Raw genomic sequence first — 12,737 nt, forward strand, 5'->3', positions numbered from 1 at the left:
AGGAACATTCCTGGGTTTCTGGGGAACACTCCCAGGTGTCTGGGGAACACTCCCAGGTGTCTGGGGAACATTCCCGGGTTTCTGGGGAACATTCCCGGGTGTCTGGGGAACACTCCCGGGTGTCTGGGGAACATTCCTGGGGGTCTGGGGAACATTCCCGGGTGTCTGGGGAACACTCCCGGGTGTCTGGGGCTCTCCTGGCCCCGTTCCCAGCCCAGGTTCCCGGGGTTCAGGAGCTGCCCTGGTGCCCGGGCCCCGCGACATCGCCTGGGTGCAGTTGGAGCCCGAGGTGCAGGCGGGCGCCGCCCGCGAGGCCCTGCAGGGCTTCAGCATCACCCAGAGCAGCGCCAGGAAGATCTCCTGCGCCAAAAAGGGACCCAGTTTCCCACCCAAATCCCCTCTCTCCATCCCAAATCCTTCTTTGTGCATTCCAAATCCTTCTTCTTTCACCCCAAATCCCCTTTCCCAGCCCCCAGGGATTTTGGGGCTCCAGAGGGGTTTTTGGGGTTTTTCCCAGCATTGTACCCAGGGTCTCTCTGCAGACATTGCACCTGGAGCTGCCCCAAATAAACCCCAAATAACCCCAAATTTTGGGACTGGGGGGGGGTGGGGGGGGGGGTGTGATTCTAAATTTCGGGGTTTGGGGGTGTTTGACCCCAAACTTTGGGAATTGGGGGGTTTGATCCTAATTTGGGAGTTGGGTGCGGTTGATCCTAAAATTTGGGGTTTAGGGGACTTTGACACCTCAGGGTTTGGGGATTTTTGACCCCAAACTTTGGGAACTGGGGACGTTTGACACCCCTGGGTTTGGGATTTGGGGGTTTTTGTTCCCAGGATTTGGGGTTTAAGAGGTTTTGTCCAGAGGATTTTGGGATCAAAGGGGTTTGAGCCCAAAACTTTGGGATCAGGGCGGTTGGATTTGGGGTCAGGGGGTTTTGATCCCAAAGTTTGGGAATTGGGGGGATTGACCCGAAACTTTGGGGATGAGGAGGGTTGGACACCCCAGATGTTTCAAATCCCAGGAGTTGGGGATTGGGGCTTTAGACCCCAAACTTTGGGGGTTGGGGGTGTTTGACACCTCAGGATTTGGGATTTGGGGGTGTTTGACCCCAGACTGTGGGAATGGGGGGTGTTGGACACCCCAAATGTTTCAAACCCCAGCATTTGGGGTCAGGGGGATTTAACCCCAACATTTGCAAATTGCAGAGTGTTTGACACCCCAGGATCTGGGATTTGGGGGGTTTAAGGCCTAAAATTTGGGGTTCGGGTTGGGGGGCAGGGGGGGAGGTTGAGATCGCAGAGTTTGGGTCTGGGGGTGTTTGGCCCCCCCCAGTGTTTGAACCCCAGGATTTGGGGTCCGGGGGAGTTGACCCCAGGATTTGGGGTGTTTGACCCCAATGTTTGACCTCACCTCGGGTTTGGGGTCGGGGTTGAGATCAGGGACATTCCCTGGAGCCAGCGGCGGGATCGGGATCGGGAACGGGATCGGGAAGCGGAACAGGAACGGGGAGGGTCCCTGAGCCAATGCCGGACCCCAACCCCAGGGAGAGGCCCCGCCGCAGTCCCGGAATGGCCCCATCCCCACAATCCCGGAGCCCTCCCCAGGCCCAGCCCCTCCCCAGCCGCTGAACGGAGCCTCCCTCAATCCCAGCCCGCCCCGATCCGGGCCGGAGCCATCCCCAGAGCCTCCCCCATTCCCGGCCCGGACCCTTCCATCCCTTTTTGGGGCGGCTCCTGCCGCTCCCCGCCCATTTCTGGGGGTTCCAAAGGGCCCCGCGGACCCTCCCCATTTTGGGGGTGTTGGGGTGGCCCCAGGGCCGCCCCGAGGGCCGAGGGGGGATCGAAAGCCCCAACCCCAAGGGGCTCCTGGGGGTGCCCAGTTCCTCCCGTCCCCAGCCCGAAACAGATTCTGGCCAATCAGAGCGCGGGGATCTGATGACGATCCCGTTGCTTGGCAGACTGGCCCCGCCCAGCGATTTCCAGCGAATCAGAGCCCGGCTCGGCTGTGACTCATCGGGTGCCGGGCAGAACCCAGCGCCTCTCGCAGCGCTGGCCAATCAGAGACTGCGCGGGGCCATTCCCAGCCAATCAGAGCGTTTGTCGCTGATGGCTCTCAGTGTCCAGGAACGGAATTTGGGGCGGGGGGCGGTGACCCCGGCGATGGGGATGGGGCGTGCGGGGGCAGCTGGGGCCGCACTGGTGGCACTGGGGGCGCTGGGAGCCCCCCCGGCCGCGGGGGGAGCGGGGGGCGCGGGGAGAAGGGAGGCGGGGGGGCCCCAAATTCAACCAAAGGGGGGTCGGAACCCCCAAAGGGAGCAGGAGGGGCCTGGAACCCCCAAAACCAAGCACGGGAGAGGGGATTTGGGACTGGGGGAACGATGGGGAAGGGGCGGGAGAGCGGTGGGAAAGAGGGGGATGGGACCCCCAAACTGAGGTGGGAGGGAGCTGTGGACTGGGGGAAACCCCCATCAAATCCCATTAAAATCCCATAAAAATCCCATTAAATTCCACTCAATTCCCATTAAACATTATTAAAATCCTATTAAAATCCTATTATATTCCATTAAAATCCCATGACATGTCATTAAAATCCCATAAAATTCCATTACAATCCCATCAAATTCCATTAAAAGTCCATAAAATCCCATTGAGATCCCGTTAAATCCTATTAAAATTCCTATTAAATCCCATTAAATTCAATTAAAATCCTACTAAATTCCCATTAAAATCCATTTAAATCCCATCCAATCCCATAAAATGATCCCAAACCCACACAGAATTGGCACTGAATTACCCCCCACACATACAGCCCTAAAAACCCAAAAATGTGAAAAATTACCCCAAATTATCCCAAATTTACCCTGAATAACCCCAAAAAAAACCCCAAATAACCCCAAAGGCACACAAAGAACCTAAATCCCATAAATGACCCCAAATCCCATAAATGGGACTGGGAGAGGGGAGGAGAGGGCAGGGAAAGGGGGAGTGGGACAAACTGGGCGAGGAAATCAAACTCTGCAGTCAGACAGGGCAGGGATTTGTGTATCCAGCGCAGGGAGCGAGGGGGATCTCTCTGGCAAAAACCCACTCGGTCTCCTTTGGCCTTCAGCTCCATTTTAAAAGTCACAATTACAACACTTCATTAGCATACTCACATTTGCATAAAGCTGTGTCCCGGTTTTACAGCCGTGTGTGGCTTCAGCGCCTGCGTCCGTTCCTCCTGTGGCAGCCCTCAGTCTTCTGGTGCTCTTTTGATGAAGGCTTCTGTCGTCCTCCTCACGTTGGAACTTTTTACCTGGACCATCAGCCCATGCCTGGTGCTCCTTGTTCTTCAGTCTAACCTGGTCTGAGCTGATTTTGCCCTTTGCAAGCTCTGTTCAAACTTGCTCTCTCGCTCTCGGTGCGTTTGTTGTGTCGCTGGCTCTGCTCTCTCTCTTGCTCTGCTGCCTCGCTGGCTTTGCCTGCATGTGAAAAATGCATGTATTTTATGATTGGCTTTTCGCAAATATTAAAATGAATATTATATGTCTGGTGTTAGAAAGTAATGCTGTATTAATTCTCTTAAGTACTGTGTTAAATATAGCTTTAGGTTATAAAAAATGTAAAAATAGAAACAATGCTATGTAGGATTCTTTTTTTAAAGACACGTCTGGCAGTGAGATAGCAGCCACAGGACACCTAAATCTTTCAGGGAAAAAGAATTTATTGCCCTCTTATCAGAAGAAATGAATTTCTTCCCGCCTCGAAGGCGCTGTTAGGATTCAGAGGAAGAAGGTGGCAATGTCCAGACAGAATCCTGTGTTTGAATGGAATTTATGCATCATGGATGAAGTGTATGAATATGCAACAGGCTGTTGTTTTTAAGGGTTAATCCTTTGTTAACGGGTGTCCTTTTTCGGGCTCGTGGTGCCCAGAAAAAGGTACCGAGACCTCCATAACCCTTTTTCTCTATTGTCTCATATTGTCCTAATTCAAATTGTCGAAATTATTATTACTCTAATTGTATTGCTATTTTTATAACCATTTTATTACTAATGAACTTTTAAAATTTCAAAACCAAGTGATTTGCGTTTTTCACACTGCACATCTCGCTCCAGGGCTGCTTGTGCTGAACCTTTCCTTGCACAGCCCTGAGGATTCCCCCAGCCCGGGCTCCCAGCAGCTCCAGGCCCGGCCAGGAGGAGCAGCAGGGCCAGGGCTGGCCGGGCGTCCCCCCAGATGTGGCCCCCGCTGGTGGCACAGCCGGACCCTTGGGAGGCTGCCTCAGGCTTTATTGTCCACCAGCATCCCAGGAGGGAGCAGAAAATCCTCCTGCAGACGCTGATTCCGGAGGCTCCCAGCGCTTCCTTGTCTCCAGGAGCTTCTGCCAAGCCCCAGGGAAACCTCGGTGCCACATTGTTCCACAGCCTCACAACGCTCTCCTGGCTCCCGTGAGGTCCCTCTGGGTCCCGCTGCAGCCTTGGCTCCATCAGGGTCTCCTGGCTCCATCAGGGTCTCCTGGTCTCCATCAGGCTCTCCTGGCTCCATCAGGGTCTCCTGGTCTCCATCAGGCTCTCCTGGCTCCATCAGGCTCTCCTGGCTCCATCAGGGTCTCCTGGCTCCATCAGGGTCTCCTGGCTCCATCAGGGTCTCCTGGCTCCCATCAGGGTCTCCTGGCTCCATCAGGGTCTCCTGGCTTCCATGATGCCCCACTCAGTCCCAAGGGGCATCTGCGGCTCAGCTTTGGGGGGCTCTGGGGGGTTTGGGGTTCCTGGAGGGGTCCCGGGGGAGATTTGGGGGTCCCGGGGGGTCCCAGGCCCACCCTGAACCGGGGTCTGGGGGTTTCGGGGGGAGGGGGCACTGCAGGGGTTCCCCCCCCCGGTTTTGGGGGGTCTCCCATGGTGCCCCCTCCCCAAAAAGCTCCCAGGGCCCCCTGAAGTGGCTCCTTTCCACCGGCCGGTGCCCCCTGATCCAGGACGGCCCCACTGAGTCTGGGGGGGTTTGTGGGGACTTTGGGGTTCTGAGAGGGGTTTTGGGGATTTGGGGGTGGCTTTTTTGGGCTTTTTTGGGATTTTGTTGGGAGTTTAGGAGGGATTATTGGGGGTTTGGGGGAGAATTGTTGGGGTTTGAGATGGTTATGTGATTTTGGGGGGTTTTGTTGATTTGGGGTGTTTTGGATTTTTGGTGTTTTGTTGGGGTTGTGTAGGTTTTTTGGGGAAGGATTTATTGAAAAATTGGGGAGTTTTTTAAATTTTGGTGAGTTCCACTGGGATGTTTGGAGATTCCCTGGGGTTTTTGAGGGTTATCTTGTAATTTTTGGGGATTTTGTGGGGTTTTAGTGGAATTTTAGGGGGGCTTTGGGGCAGTCCCTGGGTGTGGGGAAGGGCTGAGAGGCACCAAAATCTCCTTAAAAGCCCCAAAAGTCCCAATAAAACCCACTAAATCCCAATTAAATCTCTCAAAGTCCCATTAGAACACCCTAGAATCCCAATAAAAGCCCACAAAATCCTTTGGAATGCCAAAAACCCCAAAAATCCTGATTAAACTCCGCAAACCCCCCAAATGTCCCCAAAACCAGAAAAAGCCCCACAAAAGCTCCCCCAAAGCCCAAAGAAATCCTGGCAACAACCAAAAAACCCCACAAAACCCCCCAAATCCCAGAAAAAATCCCAAAAAACCCAAATCCCCAATGAATCCCTCTGAATGCCACCACAATTCCAATAAAATGCCCCAAAATCTCCTAAAAATCCCAATAAAACCCCAGGAATTTCTGAGAATCCCAAAAAATCCCAACAACATCCCAGTAAAATCTCCAAAATTCAAAAAAAGCCACAAGAAATTTCAATAAACCCCCAACCACCCCCAGAAAAACTCCCCCTCAAAATGCCAAGAAAATCCCCCAAAATCCAAACCCCCCAAATCCACAAAACCAGCCACTCCCAGTCAATCCCAGTGTGATTCCAGTCGCTCTCAATGAGATCCCAGTGTAACCCAGCATGGACTCAGCTGCTCTCACTGGGATCCCAGTGTGATCCCAGTTGCTCCCAGCATAATTCCAGCTGTTCCCAGTTCCTCCCATGATGATCCCAGTAGCCCCAAGAATAGTCCCAGTCCCTCCCAGCAGGGTCCCAGTCGTGCCCAGTTGCCTCCAGGGCAGATTCAGTTTCCCCCAGCATCGTCCCAGTTGCTCCCAGCATGATCCCAGCTGTTCCCAGTGTGGTTCCAGTGCCCCCAGTATGGTTACAGACACTCCCAGTATGTTTCAGTTACCTCAGAATGATCCCAGTCTTGCCCAGTTCCTTCCAGTTTCCTCTGGCATCATCCCAGTTTCTATCTGTTGCTCAAAGGGTGGCCCCAGTTGATCCCAGGATGATCCCAGTTGCCCCAGTTGTAGTCTCAGTCCTCTCAGCATGGTTCCAGAACCTTCCAGCCGATCCCAGTTGCTCCCAGTGGGTCACATTTTCCTCCCAACATGGGCCCAGTAGCTCCCAGTAAGCCCCAGTCAGGTTCCATTCACACCCAGTATAATCCCAGTATGAGTGTAGCCACTCCCAGTATGATCCCAGTCCCTTGCAGTCTAATCCCAGTTGCTCCCAGTCACTCCCAGTCTGATGCCAGTGCCCCCAGTGGGATCCCAGTTGCTCCCAGCATGGGCCCAGCTGTTCCCAGTGTGCTTCCATCACTCCCCTATGGTTACAGACACTCCCAGGATGGTCCCAGTTGAACCCAGTTGCCCCTGCTCTAGTCCCAGTCACTCCCCATATGATCCCAGTCCCTCCCAGCATGGTCCCACTCACTCCCAGTTGCCCCCAGTGTGGTCCCAGTTCTCCCCAGCATGGTCCCAGTTGTTCCCAGTGTGGTTCCAGTCCCCCCAGTATGGTTCCAGACACTCCCAGTATATCCCAGTTGCCCCCAGCATGTCTGCAGTCATTTCCAGGCACTGCCCGTGGCCCCAGTAAGGTGTCAGTTATCCCAGTATGATCCCCCAGTCATGCCCAGTATATCCCAGTTGCCCCCAGCATGCATCCCGTCCTTCCCAGTTCCTCCAGTTTGCTTGCAGCATCATCCCAGTTTCCCTCAGCTGCTCCCAGTAGCCCAAAGTGTGATCCCAGTCGCTCCCTTTCAACCCCAATATGATCCCAGTAAGCTCCAGTTTGATCCCAGTCACATGCCAGCCCTCCCAGTGGGGTCCCAGTATAATCCCAGTTGCTTCCAATCTCTCCCAGTATGGTCCCAGCTGCCTCCAGCGTGGTTCCAGTTGCTCCCTAGATCAGCCCAGTCAGTCCCAGTATGATGCCATTTGCTGCCAGCGTGCTCCCAGTTGCTCCCAGTCAGGCCCAGTCTGGGGGATGATGTGCAGGGTGTGCTCCCAGTCCCTCTCAGATCCTCCCAGTATTAGTCCAGTCCCTCCCAGTATGATCCAAATATGGCCCCAGTGTGCTCCCAGTCCCTGTCAGTATGAACCAGTTGTGCTCCACATGGTTCCAGTTGCTCTCTTTCACCCTCACTTTTGTTCCAGTCACTCCCAGTTCCTCCTAGCATGATCCCAGTTTCTCACAGCTGCACCCAGTCATCCTCAGTACCATCCCAGTCACTCCCAGTATATGCCAATTGCCCATAACATGGTGTCAATTGCCCCCAGCAGGCTCCTACTCACTACCAGTATAATCCCAGTATGATCCCAGTCTGATGTCAGTACAAAGCCAGTAGAGCCCCAGTCGCTCCCAGTACGATCCCAGTATGATGTCAGTACAAAGCCAGTACAGTCCCAGTCACCCTCTGTACGATCCCAGTGCAGCCCAGTCCCTGGCAGTGCTGCCACTGCTGGGATCCCCCAGGCCTGTGTGCGTTCCCCCCTGGCGGATGTGCCGAGAGGAGCCCCAAGGGCTGGCAGTGGCCAGGCAGGGTCCCCAGCAAGGCCCAGTTTGGATGTGCAGCCCCCAGTTTGCCCAGTTTGCCTCTCCTTTGGCCCGGGCCGGGTTCCCCCCGCCCGCAGCGGCTGGGAGCAGCCGAGAGCCCCGCGCTGCCCATGCCGACCTGGCCCGGCTCCATGGCCGCTGCTGCCGCGGGCTGCGAGGGCTGCGGGAACGGGGCACCGAGGGTGTGGCTGCTGCTGGGGGAGGAGGAGGGAGGGAGGGAAGGGCAGGGATGGAGGGGGAGGAGGAGGCGGGTAAGGGGGGAGGAGCAGGGGGAGGGAAGAAGGCGGAGAGAGAGCAGCGATGGAAGGAGGAGAAGGAGGAGGGGTTAGGGAGGAGGAGGAGGAGGAGGGATGGAAGGGGCGGGATGGAAGAGGAGAAGGAGGTGGAGATAACAGAGAGGAGGGGGAGGGGGGATGGAGGAGAAGAAGGAGGTGGAGATAAGACAGGAGGAGCGAGAGGAAGAGGAGGGACGAAGGCGGATCAAGGCTGAGGAGGAGGGCAGGGATGGAGGGGGAGGAGGAGGTGGGGTTGGGAAGGGGGAGATGGGGCTATGGAAGAGGAGGAGGGGAGAAGGAGAAGGAGGTGGGGTTAGCGAGGAGGAGGAGGAGGAGCGGGGATGGAAGAGGAGGGACAAGGGTGGATCGAGGTTGAGCTGAGGGAACCACGCGGTCTTGATCCCTGCCTGAATTCGCAGCCCCCACCTGTGGGATCATCGCCCCCCCATGGCTCCGGTGAGCGGGGAGGGGGAGCCCGGCCCGGATATCCCGGGGGGTCCCTGGGTTGGGTTTTTGGGGGGATGTTTGGAGAATGAAGAAGTCCAAGGCTGATGGGAAAAGGCCCTTCGGGGGGACATCGGGGGGTGGCAGTGCCATCCTGCCGGGGATGCCCTGGGGGGATCTCGTTGCCCTTGCCTGTGGCACGGAGGCAAATCCCATGCTGTCCTTGTCCTTCCTCGCCCAGAGCAGGAGCTGAGCATGGAGAGCAGGGAGGACAAATGCCCGCGGCAGAACCTGGTGGCAGAGGCCGTTTTGAGCGGCTCCACGGCGCAGGAAGCCAACGGGGAGGAAAAGGCCCGGAGATGCCGCACGAGGAGGGGCTGCAAACGCAGATGGCGGGGATGTGAGGGGGAAAGAGGCAGCCTGGGCCGGGAAGGCGGCCGGAGATGGAGCCAGAGCTCGGAGCTGGTGCTCCATGAGCAGCTCCATGATGGGGAGAAGCCCCACACATGCATGGAGTGTGGGAAGAGCTTCAGGTGGAACTCCGAGCTGATCAGGCACCAGAGGACCCACACAGGGGAGAGGCCCTACGAGTGTGATCACTGCAGGAAGAGGTTTCAGACCAGCTCCCATCTCCTCCGACACTATCAGAGTCACACAGAGGAGAGGCCCTTCCACTGCCCCGACTGTGGGATGGGATTCCAACGCAACTCCACCCTCGTCACCCACCGGCGCATCCACACTGGGGAACGGCCCTACCAATGTGTGGAATGTGGGAAGAGCTTTGGACACAAAGGGAACCTGTTCCAGCATCAGAGGATCCACACTGGGGAGAGGCCCTACGAATGTGGGGAGTGTGGGAAGAGCTTCAGCCTGAGCTCCAACCTGATCAGGCACCAGAGGATCCACACTGGGGAACGGCCCTACAAGTGTGGGGAGTGTGGGAAGACCTTCAGGAGGAGCTCTGACCTTATAAAGCACCAGAGGATCCACACTGGAGAGAGACCCTACGAGTGTGGGGAGTGTGGGATGCGCTTCAGCCAGAGATCTGACCAAATCAGGCACCAGATGACCCACACAGGGGAGAGGCCCTACGAGTGTGATAAATGCAGGAAGAGGTTTCTGACCAGCTTCCATCTCCTCCGGCACTTTCCGAGTCACACAGAGGAGAGGCCCTTCCAATGCCCCGAGTGTGGGAAGGGATTCAAGCACAACTCCACCCTTGTCAAGCACCGGCGCATCCACACGGGGGAGAGGCCCTACGAGTGTGATAAATGCAGGAAGAGGTTTCAGACCAGCTCCCATCTCCTCCAGCACTATCGGATTCACACAGAGGAGAGGCCCTTCTGCTGCCCCGACTGTGGGAAGGGATTCAAGCACAACTCCCACCTCATCATTCACCAGCGCATCCACACCGGGGAGAGGCCCTACGAGTGTCCCCAGTGTGGGAAGAGCTTCTCCTGCAGCTCTAACTTGACCCGACACCAACGGAGGCACCGGTAAGGGAAGCCCTGCGAGTGCCCCGAGTGCGGGAAGAGCTTCGTGCGCTGCTGCAGCTCCATCCCCCACTGGAGGAGGCACTTTGGGCACAGCCCTGGTGAGCCACAGTCCCCGTGGTCCATGTTAGGAACACACGTGGCTTGTTTTCCTTTTTTTTCCACCTTAATGTTTCTCTCTTCTCCATCTCTTTGCACTCCAAAAGCCAAGAGGGATGGATCTGTCACCTCAAAACAACCCTAATCCCACTGAAAACAGCTCAATATTACCCCAAAAGAGCTCATTCCCACCTCAGAAAACCTCAATTCCATGCCAAACCCACTCGATTCCAGAGCCACCAGGCTTAGATGGGTTTGGGAGGAGACAGGCAGAAGTGTGATCCCTTTTTGGAGAGGTGGGATGGGGATTGTGTGGGCCTGGGTGTGTGGGATGTATTTGATAGCAAATAAAACTTTCAGAGTTACTGATTTCTGTCCCGTTCATTTTCAGTCAGTTCTGTTTGCAGAGTGCCACCTTCTCAGCTGATTCAATTCCTTTTTAAAATCATCTAACGCAAACAATCCAAAAATCAATATCCAAATAAAACCACCCACACACAATTAAATTTTTTAAAATAATGTTAATATTTTAAGAGTACTAAAGAATATTATTAAAATTTAATTGTTTGGTTAAAATGTTTGAGAAATTATAGTGGTGTTTGGTTTTGTGTTTAGTATATTTTTAATATGAATTTTTAACTAAGGTGTGTTAGATTGCATGTTAGTTTTTTAGATATTTTTTATCTAAAGTATATTAGTTATTGAGTTAAAACTTTCAAAAGGTATTTCTTGATATATAATTTGTTTATTTATATACATTGGTAATTTTATAGTAATAGTTGTTGGTTTGGGTTGAATCATTGTTGGAGTATTGTAAAGAAGACTTGAGATTTTTATATTCCATATTCCCCTCTTTTCTCCACTCTCCCGCCCCTTCCCCATCGTTCCCCCAGTCCCCAATCCCCTCCCCCGTGCTTGGTTTTGGGGGTTCCAGGCCCCTCCTGCTCCCTTTGGGGGTCCCGACCCCCCTTTGGTTGAATTTGGGGCCCCCCCGCCCCCCTTCTCCCCGCGCCCCCCGCTCCCCCCGCGGCCGGGGGGGCTCCCAGCGCCCCCAGTGCGGCCCCAGCTGCCCCCGCACGCCCCATCCCCATCGCCGGGGTCACCGCCCCCCGCCCCAAATTCCGCTCCTGGGCACTGAGAGCCATCAGCGACAAACGCTCTGACTGCCTGGGAATGGCCCCTGGAGCAGCGGCACAGGGACCTCTGCAGCCTGAGCTGCCCTTGCTCCTCTCTGTCCGTGCCCAGAACGCAGCGCGCAGGGGAACGGCAGCAGGGCCCTGCGCCTCCCCGGGCTCTGGTTTTGCGTCGCTTCAGCTCCACGGAGACGCGGCTCAAGTGAAAAACCCAAACAGTTTATTAAGGCAAAGCGAAGGGGAGGGCTGAGCTGGGAGGCAGAAAAGGGGATGGGCAGGGCCTGAGGGCTGCAGGGAGGGAGCTGCCAACAGGGAGAGAGATGGCAGGAGCTCCTGGAGCTTGCCACGGGCTCAGCTCTGAGCAGCCAGAGCTGTGCCTGGAGCTCCAGCTGGTCCATCCTGCTCTGCAGGTGCTCCCATCTTCAATGGGCACTGGAAATCGCCGATGGACGCCGGTACATCTGATCCAGCAGACCAACAAAGTCCTGCAGATCTTCTTTCAAAGGTCATCTGAAGCAATTTGCTCATGCACGATGGGCTCTCATCTTCCTTCAGGGCTTGAAGAGCTGGAAAAGAGAGGAACAGAGGCACGGTCAGAGGCCAGATTGAGGGAATCCAAGGAAAGCCTCCTGCCAGGGCCATCCCAGCCGGCTCTTGCCATGGCCAGGAGGGAGCGGCAGACAAGGGCTTGGGCCGGAAGGTGCTGGCCACGGATCGCCCACGTTTCCCTGACAGCTCTCTGGGCTCTGCCCCCGCCGCCCCAGAGCCCTCCGCAGCCCGGGCACGGATTGTAGCTCCGGGGCCGGGATGTGCAGCTGCCCCCGGCGGTGCTCGCTGCCACGCGGCTGCCCTGACTCACCCTCAGTGAGGACCTGGAGCTCCTCCTTCTGCCCCATCATGAGCACTCCGGCGAGCCCTGGCAAGACAGAGCCCGTGGGGACGCCAGGCGGCACAGCTGCCCGGCACGGGCGCTGCCAGCCCTGCGGCCGCACGCCCTCCGGCCCGGGCAGGGCTCCTGCCGGCCCCTGCCGCACGCTGCCGCCCGAGGGCTCGGCTGCGGGAGGGCGGCGGCAGCGCCGAGGGCGGCCGGGGCTGCGGCGGCCCGGGCGCGGCTCCCGCTGTAGCCGGGGCAGCAGCCGGGCCGGGGGCAGGGAGGGGCGCCGGGCCCGGGGCTCACCGATGAACCTGACGGCCGCCTCTCGCAGGGGCCTCTGTGGGCTCCGCAGGCGCGGCAGGGCCCAGCGCAGCTGCTCGGCCGCTCGGCTCTCGTCCTGCAGCAGCTGCGGGGAGCGCCGGCAGGGAAGGCTCGGCACGGGCTCTGCCCCTCGGCCGGGCGTTCTCCGCGCCCAGCAGCGGCCGAGCCGGCCCGCACGGCCCGGGGCAGGGAGCAGCGGG

The 12,737-nt window shown here is 56.7% G+C and overlaps 1 protein-coding gene across 1 annotated transcript in view; it reads left to right on the forward strand.

Moving 5' to 3' along the window:
* The window catches only part of LOC143696088 (uncharacterized), a 392,325-nt gene that overhangs the window by 180,378 nt on the left and 199,210 nt on the right, over positions 1-12,737 (forward strand). Inside the window, exon 6 of the mRNA XM_077191296.1 lies at positions 9,241-9,900. Coding sequence (XP_077047411.1) covers positions 9,241-9,900 — 660 coding nt within the window. The remainder of the gene's footprint in view (positions 1-9,240; positions 9,901-12,737) is intronic.

The sequence above is a fragment of the Agelaius phoeniceus genome, chromosome 28 (assembly GCF_051311805.1).
Source record: "Agelaius phoeniceus isolate bAgePho1 chromosome 28, bAgePho1.hap1, whole genome shotgun sequence".
Classification (NCBI taxonomy): Eukaryota; Metazoa; Chordata; class Aves; order Passeriformes; family Icteridae; genus Agelaius; species Agelaius phoeniceus.